General features: G+C 34.9%; 1 protein-coding gene across 1 annotated transcript in view; it reads right to left on the bottom strand.

Moving 5' to 3' along the window:
• The window catches only part of LOC129790589 (uncharacterized), a 166,222-nt gene that overhangs the window by 111,232 nt on the left and 29,732 nt on the right, over positions 1-25,258 (bottom strand). Inside the window, exon 2 of the mRNA XM_055828157.1 lies at positions 17,762-18,189. Within this exon, the coding sequence (XP_055684132.1) occupies positions 17,762-18,189 (428 nt within the window). The remainder of the gene's footprint in view (positions 1-17,761; positions 18,190-25,258) is intronic.

Here is a 25,258-nt window from a genome sequence, read left to right on the forward strand (position 1 = left end):
AATTCACTCAAACAGCAAATAATAAGCAGAATGACTCAAATAAAAAATTCAATAAACATTTTGCTTTGCAAAAATTCAAGAATTAATCCCCAAGAATTAGGTATAAGAAAATAAGGAAACTTTTACCCTCCATTTAATCACGCCTCTGAATGTAATTTAATCAAAAATCTAGCTTAAATCTCCGCTAATAGAATTCCAACTGATGCAATTAAACTTTTTCACCCACTTACGCTCTCATTGTTCTTTGCTTCCCAAAGTCAACCCAAAACTGCACAGCGCGCTTTCCAAAATTAACCAACTTCTTGTGAGATTTCGCCAGCATTTTCTTACCACTCTCTCACCACTCTCTCATCATATAAATTATTGAGTCCACTTTAAAATGTTAATTTTAGTGTCTCACGAACCGTCCCCACATTGACTTACAAAATGAGTAATGAGACACACTTTGGCGAGAAGTTTTCTAATTTCCGCTGCATACCGCGATACGATTTCATGCTGTGATGATATTTCAATGTATCTCCGCCCCGTATATATACAAAAAGTTCCTTTTAAGGGTGAAAATATTGCTAGAATACAATTTTGGGGCATGTAAAGCCTGATTGGAAGGGGCTCCAGTGTGAGTGTGTTGTGTATATAGTTAGGGAGAATACAAAATGAAAATTTCCATTTTATACGAATGCAGAAAGTGGAATATATAACTCGAAGATCACTTTTCTCTCTCACGTTGCAACATTGCGAAATCAAATTTATCGAAATGCAAACTATTTTCACGAGCACGCAGGGTTGGGACTCCTTTCATTTTTGCAAACATCTCCCCCGCCCAAGGACCATGCTAAACGTGGCTGCCATGGCAATGCTTCCGAGCGTTTGTGCAGTGAGCATCCAGGAATGCCTGGGAAGGATGAGGAATTTGCACAGAGAAAAGAAAGATGAGACATCCAATGTATGGCTTGAGATACGAGTAAAGATGGAAAGCTCAGGAGGGGGTGGGGGAGTGGGTGGCTTGGGGGTATGTGAATAAAAAGGGTGGAAAAATTCCTGTGCTGGGAAGACAGCGACACGTTGTTAGTGTTATTGAGTTGTTGAATGACGGAAACGTAATTTTCTACACTTGTCACACGGGCTCAAATGGAGCCATGTCGATTTTCTTCCTTGAGTACTTTTGCCCCAGAAATCCCCAAATAAGCTTCTTTTATTATTAATACTTTAGAATAAGGAAAGGAAACCAGTGAAAATACATTGAAAGGAAAGAAAGTTTCGGAAAATTTTTAAAAATATTTTCTTAAAGTAAAAATGATTTGTAGCAGCAATCTGTCTTGTCCTAAAAAAAATGATTTAAACTTTAAAAATTTCCAAAATTGTTATTGCCATAAGGGGGCACATGGGTACCCTATTGGGGGGTAATTTAAAATTGGTCGTATAAACAAGCAATTCCGGAGTAGTAGGATGAACTGAGATTGAACTGAATTATGGATGAAGTGTAGGAAACGGCGTGGGAGCTTTATTTTGGGTGACGTTGAACGTAGCTCCTCTCTCTCTCATTGGACATTACCATACATGAGAAGTCAATTTATCAAGGCAAGAAGGTATCCTCACTGCCTAAAAATCCTAATCCCAGAGAGAATTACATTTTGCTGGCATTTTGCTTGTGGAGACTACTTCAAATGTGGGTAGAATCCCTTTTTGGACACACCATTGTCAATCCTTCATCAACACCATCAATTAATAATTTAGAATATGACACCCTTGAGACCATGGCGTAGCCCTGACACCTTAATTTCCCCATCCCGCACATTGGAAAATCTTGGCCTTTCATGAATTATTTGCCATCTTGGAAGAAACTTTAAGTGTTTTCTCAGCATCTTCACCGTTTGGTCGGCTTCTTCCTTCGATGGATCACCAAAATCTTCATAATTGATCGATTTAACTTAATTACCAACACTTTATGGAAGGTATTTCATGAAATTAATCATAAATTTCCCTTCCGCTTCCTGCATTTGTAAAGCTCTTGATGCGGGAAAAAGAAGAATATTGTAAGAAAAGGCGGGAAAAAGGAAAAACTTTTATACAACGTCTGTCAGAGTGAAGTAAAAGAAAATCAAGGAATTATCTTCGCTTATTTTGCTCAAAACTAAAATAAAACCAATAAAAGTTCACCTGAAAATGTTTGAAAGTTTCTTGTGGGGTATCTTAAATGCTGGTGGAAACGCTTGTTTTTTATTTCCTAACTTGAGGTAAACATAACATGAGAAATCTATGAAATTAGTAATTCAAACAACATAATCAGCAGGAAAATTGGGAATTAGATTATGGATAATTTTCTCAAGCACCAACATAGCTCGTCATCAATTTAGTTTGTCCATTGAGCAAAATGAAATATTTTGAAATCATTTAAATAATCCCATTTATCTTAGCAGGATAATACATATTTTGAGAGATAACATTGTGCAAGTGTCGAGGTAAGCAATACCATTCTATTTATTGTGCAAATAATATGTATGTAACCTGCTATATGGAGTATTCCGTGCCATGGAAGATTTCGTGCAATTTTGCAAAAGAGTAAATCATATTATCTCAAACCCAAACTCCAAGATAGAATCCTCGCGAGAATACTTCCGCATACGGAAGAGCATTGGATGCGAGACAAAATGTATATAGAGGAATGAAAAGTGACGCCGTGAACTTGAAGGAATTGCGAATTGCGAAAATAAATATGTAATTGAATGCATAAGTAAGTGAATGAATAAGAATGGAGTCGAAAATTCTGATCTGCTCCAGCTATAGAGGTTGCAAGAAATGATTGTGTGAGATGGTGGTGCCTCATTGTTGCTGCTGGAGATGATGAAAAGTGTGCTCCACTTGCTCGTCATGCACCAAATCCACCAAGTTCACGTAATTTCAGAAAACATCTCTCTCTTGCTCGCTAAAGAAAATCACTTCTTTCGCGGGAGGTGATCTGCATTTGGTGAGAAATTCACGCGTTTCATTTTAAAATCTTCAACTCAGAATGCATTTTGATGTGTGAAATCTAAAAAAAAAGATTGAAGAAACTTTTCTAATTATATACATTTTGAAGTTTAAATTAGATTTTCTTCAAAATGGAATTCAATGTCTATGTCAAAACTCATTACTTTTACACATAGCCCCTGATGAAGATGCGCAAGTTGTGAAAAACTTTGCATATATATCTTTGACATTCACGGTCATGAATTCCGTACAACTTAGGTGCTTCAAATGGATCTCCAACATCCAAAAAAAGACAAAATTTCCCCCAAAAAAAAAGAGATTATTTTTTCTTCAAAGAATTGTAAGTAGTAAGTACGAGTCATGTACTAAACGACAAAATCCAATGTATGATCAAAAGAGCGGAATGGAAAAGCTTATCCTCCGAATCCAATTTGAATTAATCCGATTCATGGAAGACCGCAAAAAAAATCCCCATGTATTGCATTTGTCTCTGTTCTTATCGTCAATTTGTCTCCTCTCATTCATTCACAATTTTCCATCTCACTCTGTGTATGTGGGAGCTTTGCTGTGGGTGGCCCGAAAGCTCCACTGCAACTCACTCCACCCACATTCGTCTTGGGACACGAATGAAACAATTACCGGCAACTTCCACTTGCATATTTGATTGGAAGCAATTTCACGTGAGAATTGTGTGGAGGAAATAAATATTTCTCCAAGGCAATTCTCCACCATGGGAAAAAGTGAGACAAATAGAGTGTTAGAAGGGATGGGGCGGAGGTTGGGAAGGAGGCAGAAGAAATGACTTTTCTTCCATTAAGACTCATTCAGCATTAATGGTGAATTTCCACTAATTATGGATGGAGTTTCAGTTACAGAGAGTGTACGGTTTCCTTAGGGGAAGACACCTTTTGCAACAGAATTGGATAAACACAGAGACAAGTCCTTGGAGGGATGTTTTCTAATTCTGTGACCCCCAAGTGCTGGGTGGAAAATCACCCGGGAAACTCTGTTAAAAAAAAGTGAGAGAGACGAAAAGCAGAAGTTTTCGTGGAATGACTTTCACACGTGCCTGAGATTAGATTTTTAGTGAATTTATTTTGCGTTGAGCTTTTATGGGAGAGACAAAAAAAAATCCTCCCACTCAGCATTATTAGTTTTTTTTTCTAAAATCCTGCAAAATGGTCAGAAAGATGGAAATTTAATATTTCATACATTGACTTTATATTTTCTGAGGAAATTTAAGAGAAATTCCATGAATTAGGCCTCAAGCATTTTCAAGCCAGAGCTCAGGGGGGAAGCTATAAAATAAGGAAAAGATAAATGAAACAACTGATGAGACTGGTGGTGTCAATTTAGGTTGATTTTTCCTCTCCAACTGTGAACTTTCGCATCCAATTGGGCGAAGGACTTCCGCCCCGGAAGGCAATGAAAGTGGAAGTGAAATGTGTGGAAATTCAATAAAAGAAAACCTCCTTTCGCAACACCTTATCTCACAGTGTGCGTAAAGAGAAATGATTTAATTTTCCATTTCATGACTGATTTTCCTTCACTTTCCTCACACATCCTCCGTGGCTGTGAAGATTCTTATTCGCGAGGGTTCGGGGAGGATATAAAAGGCGTACAAGTTTGCAAGGATAAAGGGTTCCTTTTGAGTGCTTTTTCCTCTGTTAAATTCAATTCAACTTTTGCGACATGGAAAATGCAATTTCATCATGCAATTTTTCCTCAACCTCAAACGGCAATTTCCTTAATTTTCTTCACCATATGGAAAAATACCTCAAATACGGGGTTTTGTGGTTGAGTAACCCCTTGCACGAAGAAAAAAAAATATTTTGTGGGAAATGATCTCGGAAAGTGTTTCTGGACTGCGAGAAAATTGAATGTGAAAATCTCAATGGAGTGGAAGTTGAAGCCGAGGGCCAGGAGGAAAGGAAATAAACAAGACACACGAGGGAGAGTGAGAAAAAAAATCAAACGAGCTTCAATTTGTCGTTTTTCTCGCATCTTTTCTCATCCGCCTGCCGTACAGAAAAAAAAGCTCCCACATAGATAGGAGATAAAAAGTGCCTGGAAGTGAGTGATGTGGGCGAGATAGGAAAAAGGTTAGAGCGCTTCTCTAGGTATAGAGTACCAACAAAAAAACGCAAGCTAAGGCGACAGACTACATGTAACAATAGCCAACGCGATTTCTCACCTTGAGGAACGTTTTTTTCTCCTTGCCATATCATCTCATCCTTTCTCCTTGACTCAACGTGCCTTCCGATAGGATACTCCCCGGGCCCGGCCCAGATCTTTAATGCAATTTATCCTGATTCAGTGGATTTCGTTCAACATCCAATTGAAATTTAATTCTTTGCGGAGTTTTCGGTGAGGAAAATACACCCTAAATCGATTGGTAACCGAATTTGTGTGTCCTCAGTGGATTGAAGGAGTCTCCCCCCACACAAAACATCCCTTGAATATCGAGAGACTTTTCTCTGCATCCCAAGGAACCCTCTCCCTCGCTCCCCCCTTGAGGTATACTCACAGAGGATTGATCTCCCATAGCAAGCCACAGAGCAAAAGTATAAGAAAGGCAGATTCTCCATATCTCTTGTGACTTTTCTTTTGGACATTCCTCGGGATTTTTCCCTCAAGAACGGGGTGTGTGTGTGGAATATGGATTCATGGGTAACCATCTGGGGCGAAATGCTGTGGCAGAAGTTACCCAGCGAAGAGAAAAAGGTGTACAGAATGGGATGTCAGAAGGAAACGGAAAAGGTGCGCCACATCATTTTAGCTGCTGCTGTGAATTGGAGCATTGGACCGTGAAAATGGTATTTATGCGGCGAAACCGATGAAATCCCAAATGCACGGATGGGGTTGGGCTACCGGTTGGAGGCTTGGTATAAGTTCCTCAATTTCAATTTAAATATCGATTTGTACCTTATATACAATGACTAAATTCTATCGAATCTTTTTCCAAGCATTTTTTTCTATTTCCGTTTTGGTGCAAATGAAAAAAAAAAAATTCCACATTATGCTCTTTTGCGACGTATTTTACTGAAATTTTCAACCACTTATGGATATTTATTGGAGGGTTAAATGGCACTAAAGTCGTAGAGAATTCACCAAGCCCACAGGTGAAATAAATTTTCTCTTAATGATTCTTTTATAAATTCAAAATTAGTGAGAATTTTTCCAAAGAAAACCCAAAATCTTTTTCAAGAAAACAAACTAAGAACATTGTATTATGACAAGCTCCAAGAACAACCTATTCCAACTAATAGCATATTATTTGCTTCGTTCTTTGAGCTATGTTATAGTGTTTGTGTAATCATGTACATGGCGATGTTGGTATGTGTGGAAATTCTCAGTGGAAAACTCAATTAAAACATTCTCTTTCGCAAACTCCCAGAGATGATGGGGAGTTTGGGGATAATTTTATTTCCCGCACCCTCCCCTGCAACCACCCTAAAAACAAATGATTTCTCCTTCATGGAAACATACACAGACTCACTTGAATAATTGATGGTGTCGTAATGGATGACGATCGGAGGACAAATAACACAATAGAGATTTCACAAACCCAAAGTGAATAAACAAGAGTAAATTTTGAGAAGGATCCCATGCAAGAAAGTTCCGTGAATAGGAACGTTCTCCATACTTTTGGCATGGATATGGTACACAAGGCGATGATTTTCGGCATCATGTGGATATATCCTATGGGGAGGGTTTGCATACATATTTGCAGAAAATGCTTCTCTAATTGAGAATTTCTCATGCAATTAGCAAAGTTATTCGATAAATATTCAAATTTTCCAAGGAAACTTTTCATCATTTAAATATTGAATTATTTAGCAAATTTATCTCGGGATTTTTTTTCTTCATTTCTCATCAATTGACTTGCCTTTCCTGCACAATTTTCCACCCGCCCTCCCGTTCCGGTATAAGATGACAAGCCGTAGAAATCAGTGAATTTTCCCATTTCTCTGTTTTCTCACGAACAAATCCAATTTCAATCTTTTTTATATCTTCTCGTGCAGTTTTCTTTTTTGGGTAAATATTCCATCTAAAGGGAATTGAAAGAGATTGTGGATGTAGGAAAAAAGAGTCCCAAACACCTCATATTCATCCACTTTTCGCCAGTTTTCCTCCGGAGGATGGACCCCCCAGCCCCAAAAGATAGAGAAATGGGTGGTGCTTGTAAAAGGAACTTTCTATATGTCTTTCTGTGCTTGTCACGTTCCTCTACTCTCTGGCCGAATAACCCGGTAATAAAATTAAGAAGAAAAATTTCCTACACCAAGGATTGCAGCGATTGAATAATTGATATTGCCATGAGATATACAAACAAGAAGGAATTGTTTGGTGCAAACCAATAGATTTTTACTGTGGCGATGTTACAAGAATTACCAACAGCACTCTATACTTTTTTTTCTCTCTATCTCGTGCCTGTCTTATTCAATAAAAACCACAGTTCATGGTGCGAAGGTTCCGCTCATTCCACATTGTATGTAGCACCTAATTTAATCAAAGATTAGGAATCCCTTCTAGGTCAATGAGAACGAATAATTTGATATTAAATAAGATAATTCACAGAATCTGAATTAAATAATTATTTTAATAATCATTACAAAACGGAAAAAAAATTAAGAAAAATTGAATTTATAATTTTCCTTAAATTAATTTCTTAACTTTAGAAGGGTCTTAAGTCAAGCAAAAACGATCAATGAACTGTAGAGAAACATGTGACATTTTGCAAAGCATTTTAGACTAATTAACATTGCTCGTGTAAGTGACTACATGTACTGTGGTGGCGTTGTAACGTTCACCATGTGCTGGTTCCAATTTACCCCGGGAACATTCTGCTGGGTGAGGAAGAATGATTGTTAGGTGGGAAAAGGACACAGAGCCATGAGAGGGTATGGGTGGCCGAGGTGAAAGTTCACGCTAGATGTAATTAGATGAAATTGCAAAGTTTCCTCGTGAGGAGCATATCGGGAATGGCTGGAAGGAAGTGTTTCTTCTACACCCTCCTCCCTCGCCTCAAATTCACCATCTCAATTCCAAAATTATATATGCGTGCTTCCTCCCAATTTATCCAAAGACTCTGGGTGTTGTGTGAGAAATAGTTGATGGTGGAAGTAAATTCAAGTGAGAGAGGAGTTTGTGCTTGTGAGAAAATAATTGGCGGAGAGCATCATCAAAATTGGACGATGGGAAAAGGTTAAGCGATTAATCAGTGATGGCACATAGACATTTTCGAGTTAATTAATACCAGAACACCAGCATAATCTACGAAGCAATATATGAAGCAATGTCGGTGTGGCTTGATGTCGTTCTATAGCTGTCACTACAAATGCTATATATGTATGATATGTATGTGAATAACAAACCCAATATTCTGTACACTCTATTGCTTTACTAGTAGATGATCATTGAAGAATGATGCGTAATTCCATATGTTCCAGAATGCATACATAAATCGCATATTCGACCCAGTCTGACGCTACTCTGGCGGAGATATAATTAAAATTAGACATGAAACTAACATGATAATAATCAACAAGGAAGCCGCATCTGATGCAAAAGCATGCGAGAGATGATGAGAAAAGTTGAGTATTTATATGAGGTGATAGTAAATTGGTGAGTGAAACTTTTCCATGCAAAATCAAATATATATACATAGATACAAACTCTGGGTAGTTCAGGCGGCAGACAAAACAGAGTTGAGAATCTACCCGAAAACGCCATAGGGATTCACTTCCGAGAGAGCGAAGCTCGAGAAAAGTGCTGAAAATTCCGTTAATTAAATCTGATTGAAGCACCACAGTATAAACATTGGCAAAATTCTCCAAGTTTCAACTTTTATTTATTTATTTGGAATTACACACCCCACACTTTTCCATTCGCTCAAGGAAAATTCTCTCCAACATAGAAATATGTATACATGAGGTGGAATATATAGCAGTTTTTGCTAATTAATTGTTGGCACAAAAATGACAAAGTTTGAATATTTTCTCAAAATAATTTTCCGCATTTCCACTGTGCTCCACCCTCTTTTGAGGGAAAAGTCATGGCGAAAGTAATGAAAAAAAGAAGAAAATGGAAAATGCGACTCCACAGTGGAGAGAATATCTGCACACCCAAGGAATTGTGACATTTTGAAATAATTATTACAATTTGGAATCGTTTCAAGACATATTAGCTTTTATAAATTTGTCACATTGCATTTCACGTCGACCCCAACGTACTCATATGTTGCTACATACAACTAATGCACTCTTCGTGAGGAGAATTATGAAATTGCAACGAAGAATTTACAATTTCGTTGATGAACTATCACAAATCGTGGCTTTTGCTTCTATTTTTCATGCCATCATACCTCGAGAAAATACACATCGTCCACGGAAGAGCATCAAAGACATTGCCAAGGGGTCAATCACGCGCGTCATTCATTCACAATGAAAATGTCTCAAATTGTGATGACTTTTCTTTTGTAAAAGCAACACGTTTCCAGCATGAAAAATGTCTTCTATTGTGGTTGAATATTGTCTCTTTTGAACTCACCAAATTTTAACCAAAAACTTTAAAGAAATGAGAGTCTCAATTAAATTAAACAAGGGCTCAAATTTTTCTTGTCAATTTTTTTTTTAACTTCAATTAATATTTTTTTTATTTATTTTAAAACTAGTTTGAGCAAATTTCAGCTTTTTATTTGCAATAAAAATAGAAGAAAAGACAATTATATTCTAAATTTAAATTTTGGAGCTAATTCTGGCAAAAATATTTTCTTTTCTTTTCTTACAATTCATGAGTTAAAAGGTTTTTTGGCATTCTCACAAAAAAAACTTATAAATTTGTAAGATCTAAAAAGTTTCACAGTTCAACTTTTAGACCACGTCGCGAGAAACATTTTTGCTATAATAGAAAAGAAAATTAAAAAAAAATTAATTAATTAAAATTTAAAATCGAATAATCCATTGTGTTTTGTTGATAAATTCACTTAACTTTAACCTCATTTTCTTTATTAACTTTTTTCACTTCGTCTATCTTCGGTTTCACTTCGTTTGATAAAACTTAAATTTTAACAGCGACATCTGTTTTCGTGTTCTAATTTCGTAGGTTTGTGTATGTGTTACTATAAAAGAATGAAAAAGAAATTTTTGTGGGAATGCCAAATCTTACAAAATCCCTTGTAAGACGAAATAGATAGAAAAGAAAATATTTTTGCCAGAATAAGCTCCTTTGTCAAACTTTGGATAATTTTTTTTTTAAATCAAAACATTTTAAGTTTGCTCAACAATACACCCCCTGAAAATGTGAATTTACATTTTCATTTAAATTGAATAACAAATATAGATAGTTCACATTTATAAATCGTTGAAGATGAGTGAAATTGCCAAAATGGAAAATTGAAAATAGATCATAGAGAACTTAAATAAATTATATATCAAAATTTTCAGTTTAAATTTATCCCAAACTAAATTTAGAGATTATGTATTTTTATTAATTAATTACAGACAATTTGCAATATGGACTGACAATTAATTGCACCTCTAACCTTTTGGCGCTGTGTCACAAATCACAAATCAAATGCCGCGAAAGACATTTTGTGACTGAAGAATAAATTTGTGAATATTTTCTTGCGACTCTATAGGGGCGGTCTGTGACCCCCGAAATTTTTTTTGTTTCCATCATCCGCCTGGAGGAGAGGAAAAAAATATGTTTCTGTCGCGGACAAAAGATGAATAAGTCATTGGGTATGGGGGGAGGGGGGGGGGAAATTCTTTCGTGTGGTATATATTTTGCATTGTTCACCAGCATATACAATTCTATGTATATTGAGATGCTTATTCTAAGAGATTGCATCTCAATGGGATCATGAGCCATAAAGAAATTTGTGACCCGTGTCATGCCTTTTGGCCCATTGCCTTCTCGTTATATTTACAACTATAATATAGATTTATTTTTCTCATTTTTTTTCTTCAACCAGAGAGTACCTCTCAAAATTTCCGTGCCGCAGCTTAGAGTTTATTCTTGAATTTAGTAAGAAAAGCAATGTGAATGGGAGAAGCAATGAGAGTCACTTAGGCCATAAGAGGTTAATTAATTCTCCCTGAAATTTATCCAGACACACACAAACACCACACAGTGCTCAATTTTAAATACAACATATTCACGATTTTACAGCTAAATTAGTGGCTCTTTTAATGTTTAAAAGACGAAGTGAAGTGAGAAAAAAACGAGTCTCATTATGAATTTTCCGGAATTTACACCCAAATGTACGTATATAAGTGAGACTCAAGCGAAATATTATTGAACAAATTACATATATGAGCACAATGAACTCACTGTGCTATGGTCAAAAGTCCCGCAAGTAAATTGAAATTTATTTGCTATACTTTCCACCACACTAAATGTATATTTATTGCAACGAAAACCAATTGAATGGAGCATTGATAACAATAAATTTTTGTCAATCAACCCCATGATATCATTCACATATTGAATTGACATTCTCCTGTACTATGTATTACGTATAAATTGAAGCAATATATATTTTAAAGAATGTATATAACATGAAAAGCTCAGGATAAGTCATCAAATTTAATTTAATAAAAATATATAATAAAATTCTAAATTAATTTGATTAAAATTGGTAGGTAATAATAATCTAATATTTTATGAATTAAAATGTTTTGCCAGCCTCTAAGTGGATTTGAAATTTCGTTGAAATTTTCCCAAATTGCTAATTCTCACTGCAAAACATTCGTCTCACTAATTGCTCGGTATTTTGCTGAGTGCAGTAGGAACATGCCTATTTTATTGCAATTGCAATCACCACTTTACCAGATGACACGTCGACGACAACTTGTTTTCCATTCCTTCTCCCCACAAGTATGGGTGTTTGGTGCTAAAATGTCCCAACACCACTTTAGATGAATTGTCTGATATGGGGGATTACATAAGGGATTTTCATAGCGAAAAGAAGCTTTTCCACAGCCTAATTCCTCTGTGACTATATATACCAATGTTTCCCCTGTGGCATTGACTTAAAACGACGTAAATTCGGCAACCTTTTGTAATAGTTCTCCCCCAAAAGAAGGGATGGGTGGGTCTTTGCAATCAAATTTAGCTGATAGGGCAGATTTTCGATTAATCGATTTCCCGATTTTCCCTTCCTTAGCATAAAATACGCTGCTTGTGAAATAGTTTTAATTTAACCACAAATTTATGACAAAGAATGTTCTTTAATTTCCACACAACTATCATAAAAATTAAACATAATTTAATTGCTTGTTTAAAAACAATTATAAAATGTAATATTTTCAGTTAATTTGTCACATAACATTTTCTTTTAATCGAAAACTAGTAAAATTTATATTTTATACTTGACATTAATATCGGGTTATAATTTAATTTTCCCAAATCAAAACAAAATTATAGAATCCACAATTTCATCCACTAATTAATGTCATGTTCACAGAATAATTTAGAATATGTTGAAGTTGGAAATGGTGCGAAATGTGGCGTAAAAAATATTTCTGAACACATTTTGAGAGTTTTGTGCTTTTTGAAATTATTTCATGAATCAAATATTTATTCACTTTGAACCAACACTTAAAAACATCCCGACGACGCAAATTATTTTTAGTTACGCAAACATTTTGTATCGTTTTATTTGATATTAATATGAACATTAGATGTCTATCTTACTTTTTCGGATGAGACATTGTATGGGGTACTTATTAAAATGCAAATTACCATCGCTGCACCAACAAATCCCAATGACAAATTGCACGGAGTTTGCAGAACTGTACACCATCATTTTTCATGCGATTAATTTACCAACCCCACTCACACCTCGCTTTGCATGTTTTTAAGTTGACGCGACAGAACGGCAGACTATATAAGGGGTGTGAGCGTGGAAAAAGCTTCAATGGACGGTACAAGCTACGCTCTGAAGGATTTTCCTCAATGAGGCAAAAACGGATTTTGCAAAGCATGAGATGCAATTAAACGGAAGGAATTTTACCTATTTTTTTCTCTAACAGAAATGCATTTTCTTCTGCACTCTTGTTGAGAAGGAGTTGAAAAAAAAACCTCGAAGCATTTAAAAGGAGATTCCAAAAGCTTTAAGCACAGAAGTGTATTGATTAATTATACGGGAACTAGAAGAAAATAAAGGGAATTCACGAGATTTAGTGTAAAAGATAGCGTAAGGTGTAATTTTTCAATTTAACGTGTTCTGAATTAAATGAATTTTTTACGACAGCTTTAATACTGCAACGTTTAATGTGAGGAGATTGTAATTTATTAAGACTTCCCTAGCTGATAGAGTAGTGAAATTAAAGATTTTTGCAAGTGTAATGAACGTCCTTTTGTGAAAAGCTCTTGTGAATGTAACCAAAAGCACATAGAGCTTGAAAGTATAAGAGCTCCAAGGAATTATTTAAGGATTGCTAGGGGAGAAAAGAGCTCAACGGATTTTACGATAAAGTACCGAGATGAGAAGCGTGAGATTCACAAGAAAAACCATTCGCTAAGGTGTCTGAGGATTTTTTTGTGTCCTGAAAAACGTGCTTATCTAAAAATCTCAAGCTGTGGCAGACTTTTAGGGATCTCTTTTTTTTCATTGTCAAAATTAATTAATATTTGCATTAAATAAAACATGCAAGAATATTTTATGTTGCTTGGAAAAACAAGTATGTTTATCATGGGTTTTACTCCCATATAAATTACCTTTTCGCGGGACAACATGAAAGTAATGTGTGCATAAAAACGTGAACATGAAATTCATTTTCGATCAAAATTTTTACGTATAATGACTAATAAACACGGGGAGATTGAAGGGCAAAAATATCGTGTAGTTTTATTTTGAAAATTCGAAGGGAAAATATTTTGAGATAAAACGTTAAAAAATGCACGGAAAAGTTAATAAATTCTAGAATAATATACATATTATGTAGTTTTTTGTAATAACTCAAGGGTGCAGTTAAAAGAGAGAAAAAACTCAATTATTTTTTAAGGTGAGATAAAACTTTAAGAACCAATTGCAAGTTTCCAATTTCAGAGTAGAATAATTATTTATTTCAATCTCTAACTAAACCTACGCAGATGATTCATAGTTTCCATGACAAATAAATTGTAGGTAATTTACTAGAAACTGTTACATACAAAGATGAATGAAAATATATCCAAATCTATTGTCTTTCATTCACTTTTCTTGACGAATTGAAATTAAAAGTATCCGGATATCCGATCTTGTTAATTTCTCTCTCTGTGAAAAACGTTGACCAACAAGAGATCAGTGACCTGTAGTTCAGCCGATCAAAATACTACATGAAGAAGCCCTCACGGTTGAGTTTATTGTTTCAATGTCAGGTGTTTGGCTCACTTCTTCCCCCTTCTCCTTTACACGTACATTCATTATGATAGAATGCGACAGAGACAGCACATTGGATATAAAATTAACAAGCGTCTCTGCCAAATGAAAATTCTACTCTCCACCTGTCCAAACTGCCCATCTCGCTCTTCCGCCTATCTTCTCGCTCTCTGTGAGGAAATAATATGGCCAAGGGGCGCACAGAAACATCCAACTAACACACATTTTTTTTTCACCAACAATTTCGATTGCGACAGCACCCAGGTATTCGCTCACAGGTAATATAAGAACAATGACAACGAGGGGACACAGCGGTGGACGGGAGATGGAAAAAACATGGGAATGAACAAGTACATTTTCAACGCAAAAGTATATATACTGTAAAATAGAAATATGTATGTATTTTCAAGTCCATGGGAAGATGAGAGAAAAAAATGCCTTCCCAACTTCACGAAGACGGATAAATTTTCTCCCATCAATGCGATGTTTTGTCTTTTCTACGTCTTCCAGAGACCTCATATTCTTATTTCTTTTATCTCATTGTTCCTCCACTCTGCCTCAATATGACCCAATATATATACTTCAAACATCCACTACATATGTTGGGAAGATAGAATGTTTTTTTTTACTCCACCCAATGCAAAATTACTTTTGTGGTAGCAACATGAATTATTATGATTCATTCCCATTGATGCTTGATGCATCAACAAAGTCAGGGGGCTAATAGGACGTCCCGAAAAATTACATATTTCCTCTTTTTTTTTTGGGTAGATTGACTTTTAAATTGTGGTTTTTTTCACATCACCTTTTCCCTTTGTGTCTGGGGAATTATTGTTACTGATATCCCCTTTCACAGAAAAAACCAACTGATACAGCTGATATGTATTTATGTGTCGTTGGTGGGTAATTAAAAATTGTATGGATGAAAAATGCACAAAATAATCATTAAAGAATATTCCATATGAGCTCTCAGAGGACGATCAGAACATAAAGATCAACAAAAAAGATAAATTATAATCAAAAGTAAATGAATTTAACGTCACAGATATTTTATGCTGGGAGGTATGAATTTCACGGAAAGCTGAGAATTGAGGGAATTGAGTGATTTATTCACCCCTCGATTTAGATTCGCACAATGTGCGGTGTAAATGTTGAACATTGGAAGGCAACCTTGAGTTGTGATAGCGTGCTTCTTATGTGTTGGCGCACAGAGAATCAGAATTTGCATTCATAATCCACAATTGTTCCCATCAACGAATCCAATATAATTGCTCACAGAACGTAGATCGATCGCCCAGATAATTAATTCTTTTTATACACCCAATTCCAATTATTTCAGTGCCAAGCACTCAAATGGTTCTTATTAAAATTATTCTCGCACGTCTTGCTGACTTTTATTTTCTTTTTTTTTTAACATAAAAGCTCGTTCTAAGAAGCTCTTCTTTGGGAATTAATTAGTACAGGGAGGATGGGTCAAATTGAACATTTTCCACAATTTTTTTACGTTGTTTTAATTTTAATTTAAATAGTTCAAATATTTTCCGTTAAAAGTTAACGCAATTTAATAAACATTTCGAAAGTATTAAAAATAAAAATTGAATATTTATGTAAAAAAAAAACCAATATTTCAGAAATAAAATTAAAAAAATTGACTTCAGCCTATCCCTGTATGAAAAATATATATTTTGAAATATATATAAAATACGTTATATACATATGTAGGTATGTACCCGCAGCAATTCACTAAATTAAAACAAACACAAAATGAAGTATATCGTGAAATTAAGAATCAAATATGCGGAATATTGTGTAATGGAAATTTATTTGACCGTTGCAGCAAATTTTATTTTCATTTGCACCCTCCGGATATATCCAGAATACATACACTGTGGTGCAGAGCAGACGTATCGAGTTACATTGTAAATAAAATCGACCCAAACTGCCGCATGCACCATAAAGAAAAAAAAAAGTTTGTGAGAAAAAAAATCTTACAAAATCCAATTGAAAATTTCCAGCAAAACAATTTGGTGTAGGAAAATTAGAAAATGCTTTCGCCGGGGATGGTAATCAATATAATGCAATTGGTTGCGCCCATAGAGGTAAACAAGTATAGCAGGTAAACGATAGGATGTACGATTGTTTTAACGAATTTCAATTCTCACCCATCAAAATGCTGGAATAGTTTGCATATTTATTTGTTACCAAGTTTATTTTGATTGTGATTTTACTGGTATTTTTGAGCGTGCATGAGTTTAATTTTCCCACTAATTGCATGATAAATAACAGCAATTTATCACAGCAATCCTCTCCATAAGTGTATAACGGTTAAATTTGTTGCCAACAATTCCTCCCTACATCCATTTAATATGACCATCGAGTAAAATTACGAAAAATATATATCGCCCAGTACTAATTTGTAATATGAAACTATATCCAAAAATGTTAGCCCTTTGATTTTGTGATTTAGATTATATCATACCTATTCTACAAATTCCGCATCAACAAATCGAGCCACAATTTAATAAATTTTACAGCGAAATTATTTCTATTGAAAAGTTACCCAACAAAGTTGCCATTAAATTTCAACTCATTAAAGCTCCTATATATAAAATGAAAGCTCTCAAAAAAGTAGTTTTATCACATTTTGCAAAATAATTTGTGACGTTAATATCCAGCAAAGTTTGCAAATTTCATCATCTACCTTAATAAGTTTTTGTGATTGATAGGATGTGCACAATATTACGCCGTCGATACGATGGTGAAGCAGCTTCTTTTCTCAAACTGCAACTTTCTTTCACAAAGTTCTACATCAAGAATGATAAAAAACTTTTTAAAGGTTTTCTTAGCCAGCTGTTTAATCTCTTTGAATACCAAAATGGGGAAATAAAAGATATTTCAATGAAACTTTAATGTGATTTTTCTTAAGAGAATAAAACTAAAGCGAGCTTTTCCAACTATATAACCGGATCGGATATACTATACTTGTAGTTTGAGATAAAAAGTTCAATCTATTTAATCATAAAATCTCTTAAGTTTATCTCAACATGTTATATCTCTAAATCTTTTCATAAAAAAAACATTCAATTGCGGAATGGAAAATTCAGAAAACGCAAGAGGAAAATAGGAAATTTTATGGAATTGTTTTTTGAATGAAATGTCATTTTTTTGTACAAAAGTTGATTATTGTTTTATGAGTGAGAAGTAGAATTTTAAATCTCTCTTTTATTGATTGCAGGAATTTTCTAAAAATGAAAATTTTCTCGAATGTATTTTACTGTAAAACTGCATAAAATCATTTCAAGCTATAACTCTCGAGTGTATTGGCTATTGCAATTTCAAATTTGATTTCGAAAAATTCTGATAGAGGACATGGGATACATTTATTATATATAGTAGGTATATATAGGGAAATTCAAGACTTACCTCTTCTTCGTTGCTGGCCGTATTGACGGAGTCCATGCTCTGGGAGAGGGCAAGTGGGGCCATTGGAGCCATTTGACCCATTGGATTTTCCATTGTTGCTGCTACTTCTGTGGATGCTGCTGATGTTGGAATTACAGATGGTACAGTGGGATTTGCCAACTGAAGATTCTCCCCTTGAACTGCTGATACTTGTCCAACAAAATTCGGTTGGGGATGCTGAACGACAAGGTGTCCCTGTGATACGGCAAATGGTCCAACTGGCGAATTAATGATCTGATGGGGTGTCTGTCGAAGTCTCTTAGGTGACAACACCACCTGTGGTACGCTCGATGGCGGAACTGGCGGCGCTGGCCTTCGTTTGACCGCGGACGACGAAATGGTGATCGTTTTTATGTAATCGTATCTGAATCGAACACCATGTGCCGATTCTGCAAAGAGACACCAAAATAGAGGACACAAATCAATTGTTTGATCATCACACTTCAACTCTCAATGTTTCAAGGTAAAATTTTCTGCTGAATTAAATAAAACATTATGACTTGTGTCGCCATACCTCGTTTAGACTAACTACGTTCTAACAATTTTACTAAACTACATAAAATGTAAAATTAAACTTGGAATTGTTGCTTAGAAGTTCTCTAATTTCCTTAAATTTCTTCATCGTAAAATGTTTATTTTGACGCCAATTAGCAGTATTTTAATTCATCTAATTTAAATAACGTCTCTTATTTAATCAGAAAATAATGATAAAAAGCTTCCAAAGCTCCATTGTAATATTTTTCAACACATAACTATTCCTCCTAAAACTATCCCACCTACAAGTCTCAAGATTCTAAACTTGCAAAAAAGTGGACATGCACTTAATTGAATTTGACTCTTCACGCCAAAAATCTTGAGTTTCACGACGAAGAGAGACAGAGAGCAATTTTCTGCGGAGCTTTTGTGATGTGTGTTGTCTCTCTGACTCACGCCTGTCTTCTCTTTCACCTTGAAAACAAATAACAATAAATACAGAGAGGCGGTAGAATTTTAAATGCTGTCAATGAAGAGATTCTGAGTAAAATGCTGCGAGAGGAGTTTGTGTGTTTTTCTTTTGCTCATTTCCTCCTGTGTGTGTCCGGAAATCAGCTGATTCCCTGGGCATGTGTGACGTGATTTAATTATGCTATCAAGTGATGATTTCTTAGTTGTACACACACGTTTCTTGGGTGGATGAAAACCTGTCCCACCTGTGATCTCGTACATATACGTCGTGTGCGACCACAGAAATCATAAATGCGGGCACACGTTTCGAATTGGGGGCATCCAGTGGGGCAGATAAATTGAATTTGTAATCCCTTCGGATAAACTATTAATTGCTGTGAGATGAATATCATATGAAAGCTCCATAAATTTTAATGGATTTTTTTTCAATGTATTAGATAGCACAATATGGAAAATTAAATCAGAGTTGAGAGCTTTTCAGATGAAAGATCTAGTTGAATATTTTATATGTAGATTATTCTATATATTTTAACTACATAGTAAATATATAGCAAGAATAATGCTATGTATAAAAAAGCTTTGTAGGCAAATAAAACTTTATGATAAAAATATGAAATAAATTAATTTTAACTATAAAAAAGTTTTCTTGAGCAACTCTTCATCGCTAGAAGAGTGTTGGCGAATATGACCTTCGTGAAATAATTTATTAATAGTAACAATAAAATTGTATTCTTTGCCTTTTTCTCCATCAAATCTTCAAAAGGAATACAATATAAATAAAACATTATTTTCCACGAAAATAAAAGAGAGATCACGGGATGTATAATATTTTCTCCATTGATCAACGAGAAGAATACGTAAAAGAAATTCAATTGGAATAATTGAAAAAGTCATCAATCAACGGAGAAGGGTACAGCCGTTTGAATTTTTCAAACAATTTTCTATTGTTGCGAATTGTGGAGTTTTTGTTGCGCAAGATGACGATATAGTCGCACCAAAAGTATATGCAGATCGCATGGAGGAGCATAAATATGGTCAAAAAGTGATCTACTGGATGCTGCTCTGCCAGGGATTAATTGAAAAAATGCCTCCGTGGGCGTCGCGCGCTCGACACTGCGGCCCCACGTCAATTCACAATTTCAATGGAGACACCACAATTAGATGACAAATATCTCGTGCCTTTTTTCGCTCTACTCCGTGGATCTCAATTAAAATCAAATTATCGCGGTGGGTACTCTTGTGTGCGAGTTGTTTCCAAGTTTTCTATCTGGGAAGGCAAAAGCTCTCTTTTTTTCTCACTGGAACAAGCCAAGAGGCACTACACATATAAAATTGGAGGAACCCATTACATAGTGAATTGTTTAGCTCTTCTATGTTTCCTAACAGCGTGACAATATTTCATGATTGTGTCGAATTTTGAGGTCACAAAATTCCAACCAATATAAACCAAGGAGGGGTTTTGGTGTGTCCTCAAAAATATCAGCCACCAATAATGCGGATTCGATGTGGTTCGTTGCGGTATAGAATTCTCTATCACCTCATACTTTTTTTCCTGCCAGGTTCAGAAATGACGAGAGAGAGGTAAATAAAATACCTAACAGCAAAATCAAGCTGAGTAAAATAAATGAATGTCCTTTACACTTGATCGGGTATTATAGTCAGGACGTGTTTGTCGTTTTAAACCCACCTGAATTCTAATGTTTCCTGCCTTTTTTCACCTTTCCTACACCACTTTCAACATGTCCCAATTGACCCATGAAGGTTGTGTGAGCCACTGATTTTGTTATGGCAGAATTTATGTTTTATCAAAAAAAAGCTTTTTTAAATTTTCTTTTGAGCCTTTTTATTATACTTCAAATCAACACTTAAACTATTTATCGAAATTTTTGTATTAAAAAGAAATATTATTAAGGAAGTAGTAAAGGCTACTAATGCTTCTAAGACACCTAGCATAAATAGAACCGAAGATACTGATCATTCAAAATTTTTATTCCTCTCTCAAAGATCTCTATTAGCAAGTAGAACTATCAATTCAACAATAAACCATAAAATAGAAATTAAAGCTTTAAAGTAATCTGAATCTTTTCAAAAAAAAATCTATTTGAGTTCATTGAAAATAAAAGAAAAACCAAAAGAGAACTATTTCCCTTTATAAAACCAACAACGACTCACATCTCTCAGGCCTTTATTGCCAATCCCCATTGACTTGCCAACCACCCCAGAATCGTACCATATTTCCGGAGCTTTACCTTCGTATGAATTTTTTGTGCGTTACACGGAAGTGGCTGACCCATTGAGGACCATCGCTCTATTTACTTCCTCTCCCGCATAGGAGCTTTGAGTGCACAGGAGTTGGGGGTGGGAGCATAGTGTGGGGCATCAAAGGGAAAGACGCTAACAATGGGTGAAATTCACCATTCAGACAGTCTTAAGAAATCTTAAGAATTCTTAAGATTTCTTAAGATTTCTTAAGTTTTCTTAAGAAAAACTTAAGATTTCTTAAGAAAAGTTAAGAAAACTTAAGAAAAGTTAAGAAAGCTTCAGATTTTTTAAGAAAAGTTAAGAAAACTTAAGATATCTTAAGTTAGACTGAATTAGAAGGCTAAATGTAATATTTTTTGATGATTTTTAAGATTTTCGATGTCTTAAGACTATCAAGAGCATTTTTTTAAACTTAAGAATAGAAAATGGTACTTACTTAACAATTTAAAACAAAACAAATGCTATTTTTAAAGACAAATTCAAGTGTAGTAAGGTGTTCTTTCTTTTCATTTTTATACCTTTTTTTCTGTTAAAGAATTGAACTAACTGACACTCAAAAGCACGGCTAAAAATTATCATAATTTTCCCAAAATATTTTCCTGAGTGACTTTTCCCAAAACACCCCCGGAAAATCCCTCAGAAGCATTCAGTGCCTTTTCAGCAAGTCTTAAGAATTCTTAAGCAAATTTCAGTGCATGATGATTTGTTTAAAGCGAATTTTCGCGTTTTTCACGTGAAAAACCACCAATTTTCCACCAAGAATTTTCATAAACTGATGGAAAAAATTGGAAAAATATTTTCCTGAGTGACTTTTCCCAAAACACCCCCGGAAAATTCTTCAGAAGCATTCAGTGCTCTTTCAGCAAGTCTTAAGAATTCTTAAGCAAATTTCAGTGCATGATGATTTGTTTAAAGCGAATTTTCGCGTTTTTCACGTGAAAAACCACCAATTTTCCACCAAGAATTTTCATAAACTGATGGAAAAAATTGGAAAAATATTTTCCTGAGTGACTTTTCCCAAAATACCCCCGGAAAATTCTTCAGAAGCATTCAGTGCTCTTTCAGCAAGTCTTAAGAATTCTTAAGCAAATTTCAGCATGATGATTTGTTTAAAGCGAATTTTCGCGTTTTTCACGTGAAAAACCACCAATTTTCCACCAAGAATTTTCATAAACTGATGGAAAAAATTGGAAAAATATTTTCCTGAGTGACTTTTCCCAAAATACCCCCGGAAAATTCTTCAGAAGCATTCAGTGCTCTTTCAGCAAGTCTTAAGAATTCTTAAGCAAATTTCAGTGCATGATGATTTGTTTAAAGCGAATTTTCGCGTTTTTCACGTGAAAAACCACCAATTTTCCACCAAGAATTTTCATAAACTGATGGAAAAAATTGGAAAAATATTTTCCTGAGTGACTTTTCCCAAAACACCCCCGGAAAATTCTTCAGAAGCATTCAGTGCTCTTTCAGCAAGTCTTAAGAATTCTTAAGCAAATTTCAGTGCATGATGATTTGTTTAAAGCGAATTTTCGCGTTTTTCACGTGAAAAACCACCAATTTTCCACCAAGAATTTTCATAAACTGATGGAAAAAATTGGAAAAATATTTTCCTGAGTGACTTTTCCCAAAACACCCCCGGAAAATTCTTCAGAAGCATTCAGTGCTCTTTCAGCAAGTCTTAAGAATTCTTAAGCAAATTTCAGTGCATGATGATTTGTTTAAAGCGAATTTTCGCGTTTTTCACGTGAAAAACCACCAATTTTCCACCAAGAATTTTCATAAACTGATGGAAAAAATTGGAAAAATATTTTCCTGAGTGACTTTTCCCAAAATACCCCCGGAAAATTCTTCAGAAGCATTCAGTGCTCTTTCAGCAAGTCTTAAGAATTCTTAAGCAAATTTCAGTGCATGATGATTTGTTTAAAGCGAATTTTCGCGTTTTTCACGTGAAAAACCACCAATTTTCCACCAAGAATTTTCATAAACTGATGGAAAAAATTGGAAAAATATTTTCCTGAGTGACTTTTCCCAAAATACCCCCGGAAAATTCTTCAGAAGCATTCAGTGCTCTTTCAGCAAGTCTTAAGAATTCTTAAGCAAATTTCAGCATGATGATTTGTTTAAAGCGAATTTTCGCGTTTTTCACGTGAAAAACCACCAATTTTCCACCAAGAATTTTCATAAACTGATGGAAAAAATTGGAAAAATATTTTCCTGAGTGACTTTTCCCAAAACACCCCCGGAAAATTCTTCAGAAGCATTCAGTGCTCTTTCAGCAAGTCTTAAGAATTCTTAAGCAAATTTCAGTGCATGATGATTTGTTTAAAGCGAATTTTCGCGTTTTTCACGTGAAAAACCACCAATTTTCCACCAAGAATTTTCATAAACTGATGGAAAAAATTGGAAAAATATTTTCCTGAGTGACTTTTCCCAAAATACCCCCGGAAAATTCTTCAGAAGCATTCAGTGCTCTTTCAGCAAGTCTTAAGAATTCTTAAGCAAATTTCAGTGCATGATGATTTGTTTAAAGCGAATTTTCGCGTTTTTCACGTGAAAAACCACCAATTTTCCACCAAGAATTTTCATAAACTGATGGAAAAAATTGGAAAAATATTTTCCTGAGTGACTTTTCCCAAAACACCCCCGGAAAATTCTTCAGAAGCATTCAGTGCTCTTTCAGCAAGTCTTAAGAATTCTTAAGCAAATTTCAGTGCATGATGATTTGTTTAAAGCGAATTTTCGCGTTTTTCACGTGAAAAACCACCAATTTTCCACCAAGAATTTTCATAAACTGATGGAAAAAATTGGAAAAATATTTTCCTGAGTGACTTTTCCCAAAACACCCCCGGAAAATCCCTCAGAAGCATTCAGTGCCTTTTCAGCAAGTCTTAAGAATGCTTAAGCAATCTTAAGACTGTCATCAGTGCATGATGATTTGCTTAAGATTGCTTCTTGCATTTTTTATCTAATTTTTCCCTTGGTTATCTGCGGTCATGAACCTCAAATATGTAATTTTGTTTTATATTTTGCCTCATTATTATTCCTGGAATAGATTGTACATTGACGGATAGGTACTTCCTGCTGCTTATTTAGAAAAATATGGTGATCTCTCCACATCCAAATGATGGTGATGCTAGTTTAAGAAGTTGGGTTTTTTGATAGATTTGTGATCATTACGCATTGGCAATGATGTAGTGACCTCAGGATTGGGAATCTCATTCCAGGAATATCAAGTTCTAGATAATTTGGGGATGCTGGCGTCAAAAGGTTGGAATTTTTGGCGGATTTGTTGTCACTTCTTATTTTTAAATCTTATAAATTTTATAAATCATGGTGTTCCACAACATGTAGAGGTTTTTATGCGTCGAAATTGATTTATGAGGAGTATTAGAAGACCCAAAATTGATTTTTTGTGTGAAATTCTGCTATCTGTTGGATAAAAATGGTCATATCTCTGGTTTTATAAGACATACAGAAATTTATTGACTAGTTTTGGAAAAGTCTTGAAATAAGCTATAAGTTGACATATATTTCACTAATTTTCAAGGTCACCTCTAGAACATTAAATTGCAGATTTTTGTTTTACCAAAACAGTTTTTGACATTTTTTGTACACAAGGAATGGTTCTAGAGGTTTCTGATGTTCTAGAAAGTTGTAGAGAATTGCAAAACTTTTAATTTGATACTAATTTGAGCAAAATCAGACAGGTCGTTCAAGAGATATTGGTCTTAGAACTTTTCAAAATCAAGAATTTTTCAAATGACCTTATCTTCTAAACGGCGCAATAGAATTTCTTCATTTTTGGACTGGTAAAAGATATTGAGTCAGGCTACAAAATACCAAAATTTGAAGGAAATCGATATTGTGGATTCGGAGATATCACTCCTTAAAGTTAGGCAATTTTTGTTTTTGATGTTAGCGCCTCTCGCGGCCATTTTTGGAACTTAGAATGTTCTAGACAGTTGTAGGGCTTCTCAATACCTTTCATTTGATACCAAGATGGTCAAAATCGGTCAAGCCGTTCTCGAGTTATATCGAAAAAACACTTTTTGCTTTAGGCCGCCATAATTGCTAAACCACTTGACCGATTTTCAAGTATGAATTATCGATGAAAATGTCTCACTAAGCTCTACAACATACTAAAATTTCAGACCTCTAGCTATAAGGGAAGTGGTTGATGGTACTTCAATATGGCGGACGGCGGCCATCTTGGATTTTGAAAATACGAAAAACTGAAAATTTACACCCCCATTT

The sequence above is a fragment of the Lutzomyia longipalpis genome, chromosome 1 (assembly GCF_024334085.1).
Source record: "Lutzomyia longipalpis isolate SR_M1_2022 chromosome 1, ASM2433408v1".
In the NCBI taxonomy this organism is placed as follows: Eukaryota; Metazoa; Arthropoda; class Insecta; order Diptera; family Psychodidae; genus Lutzomyia; species Lutzomyia longipalpis.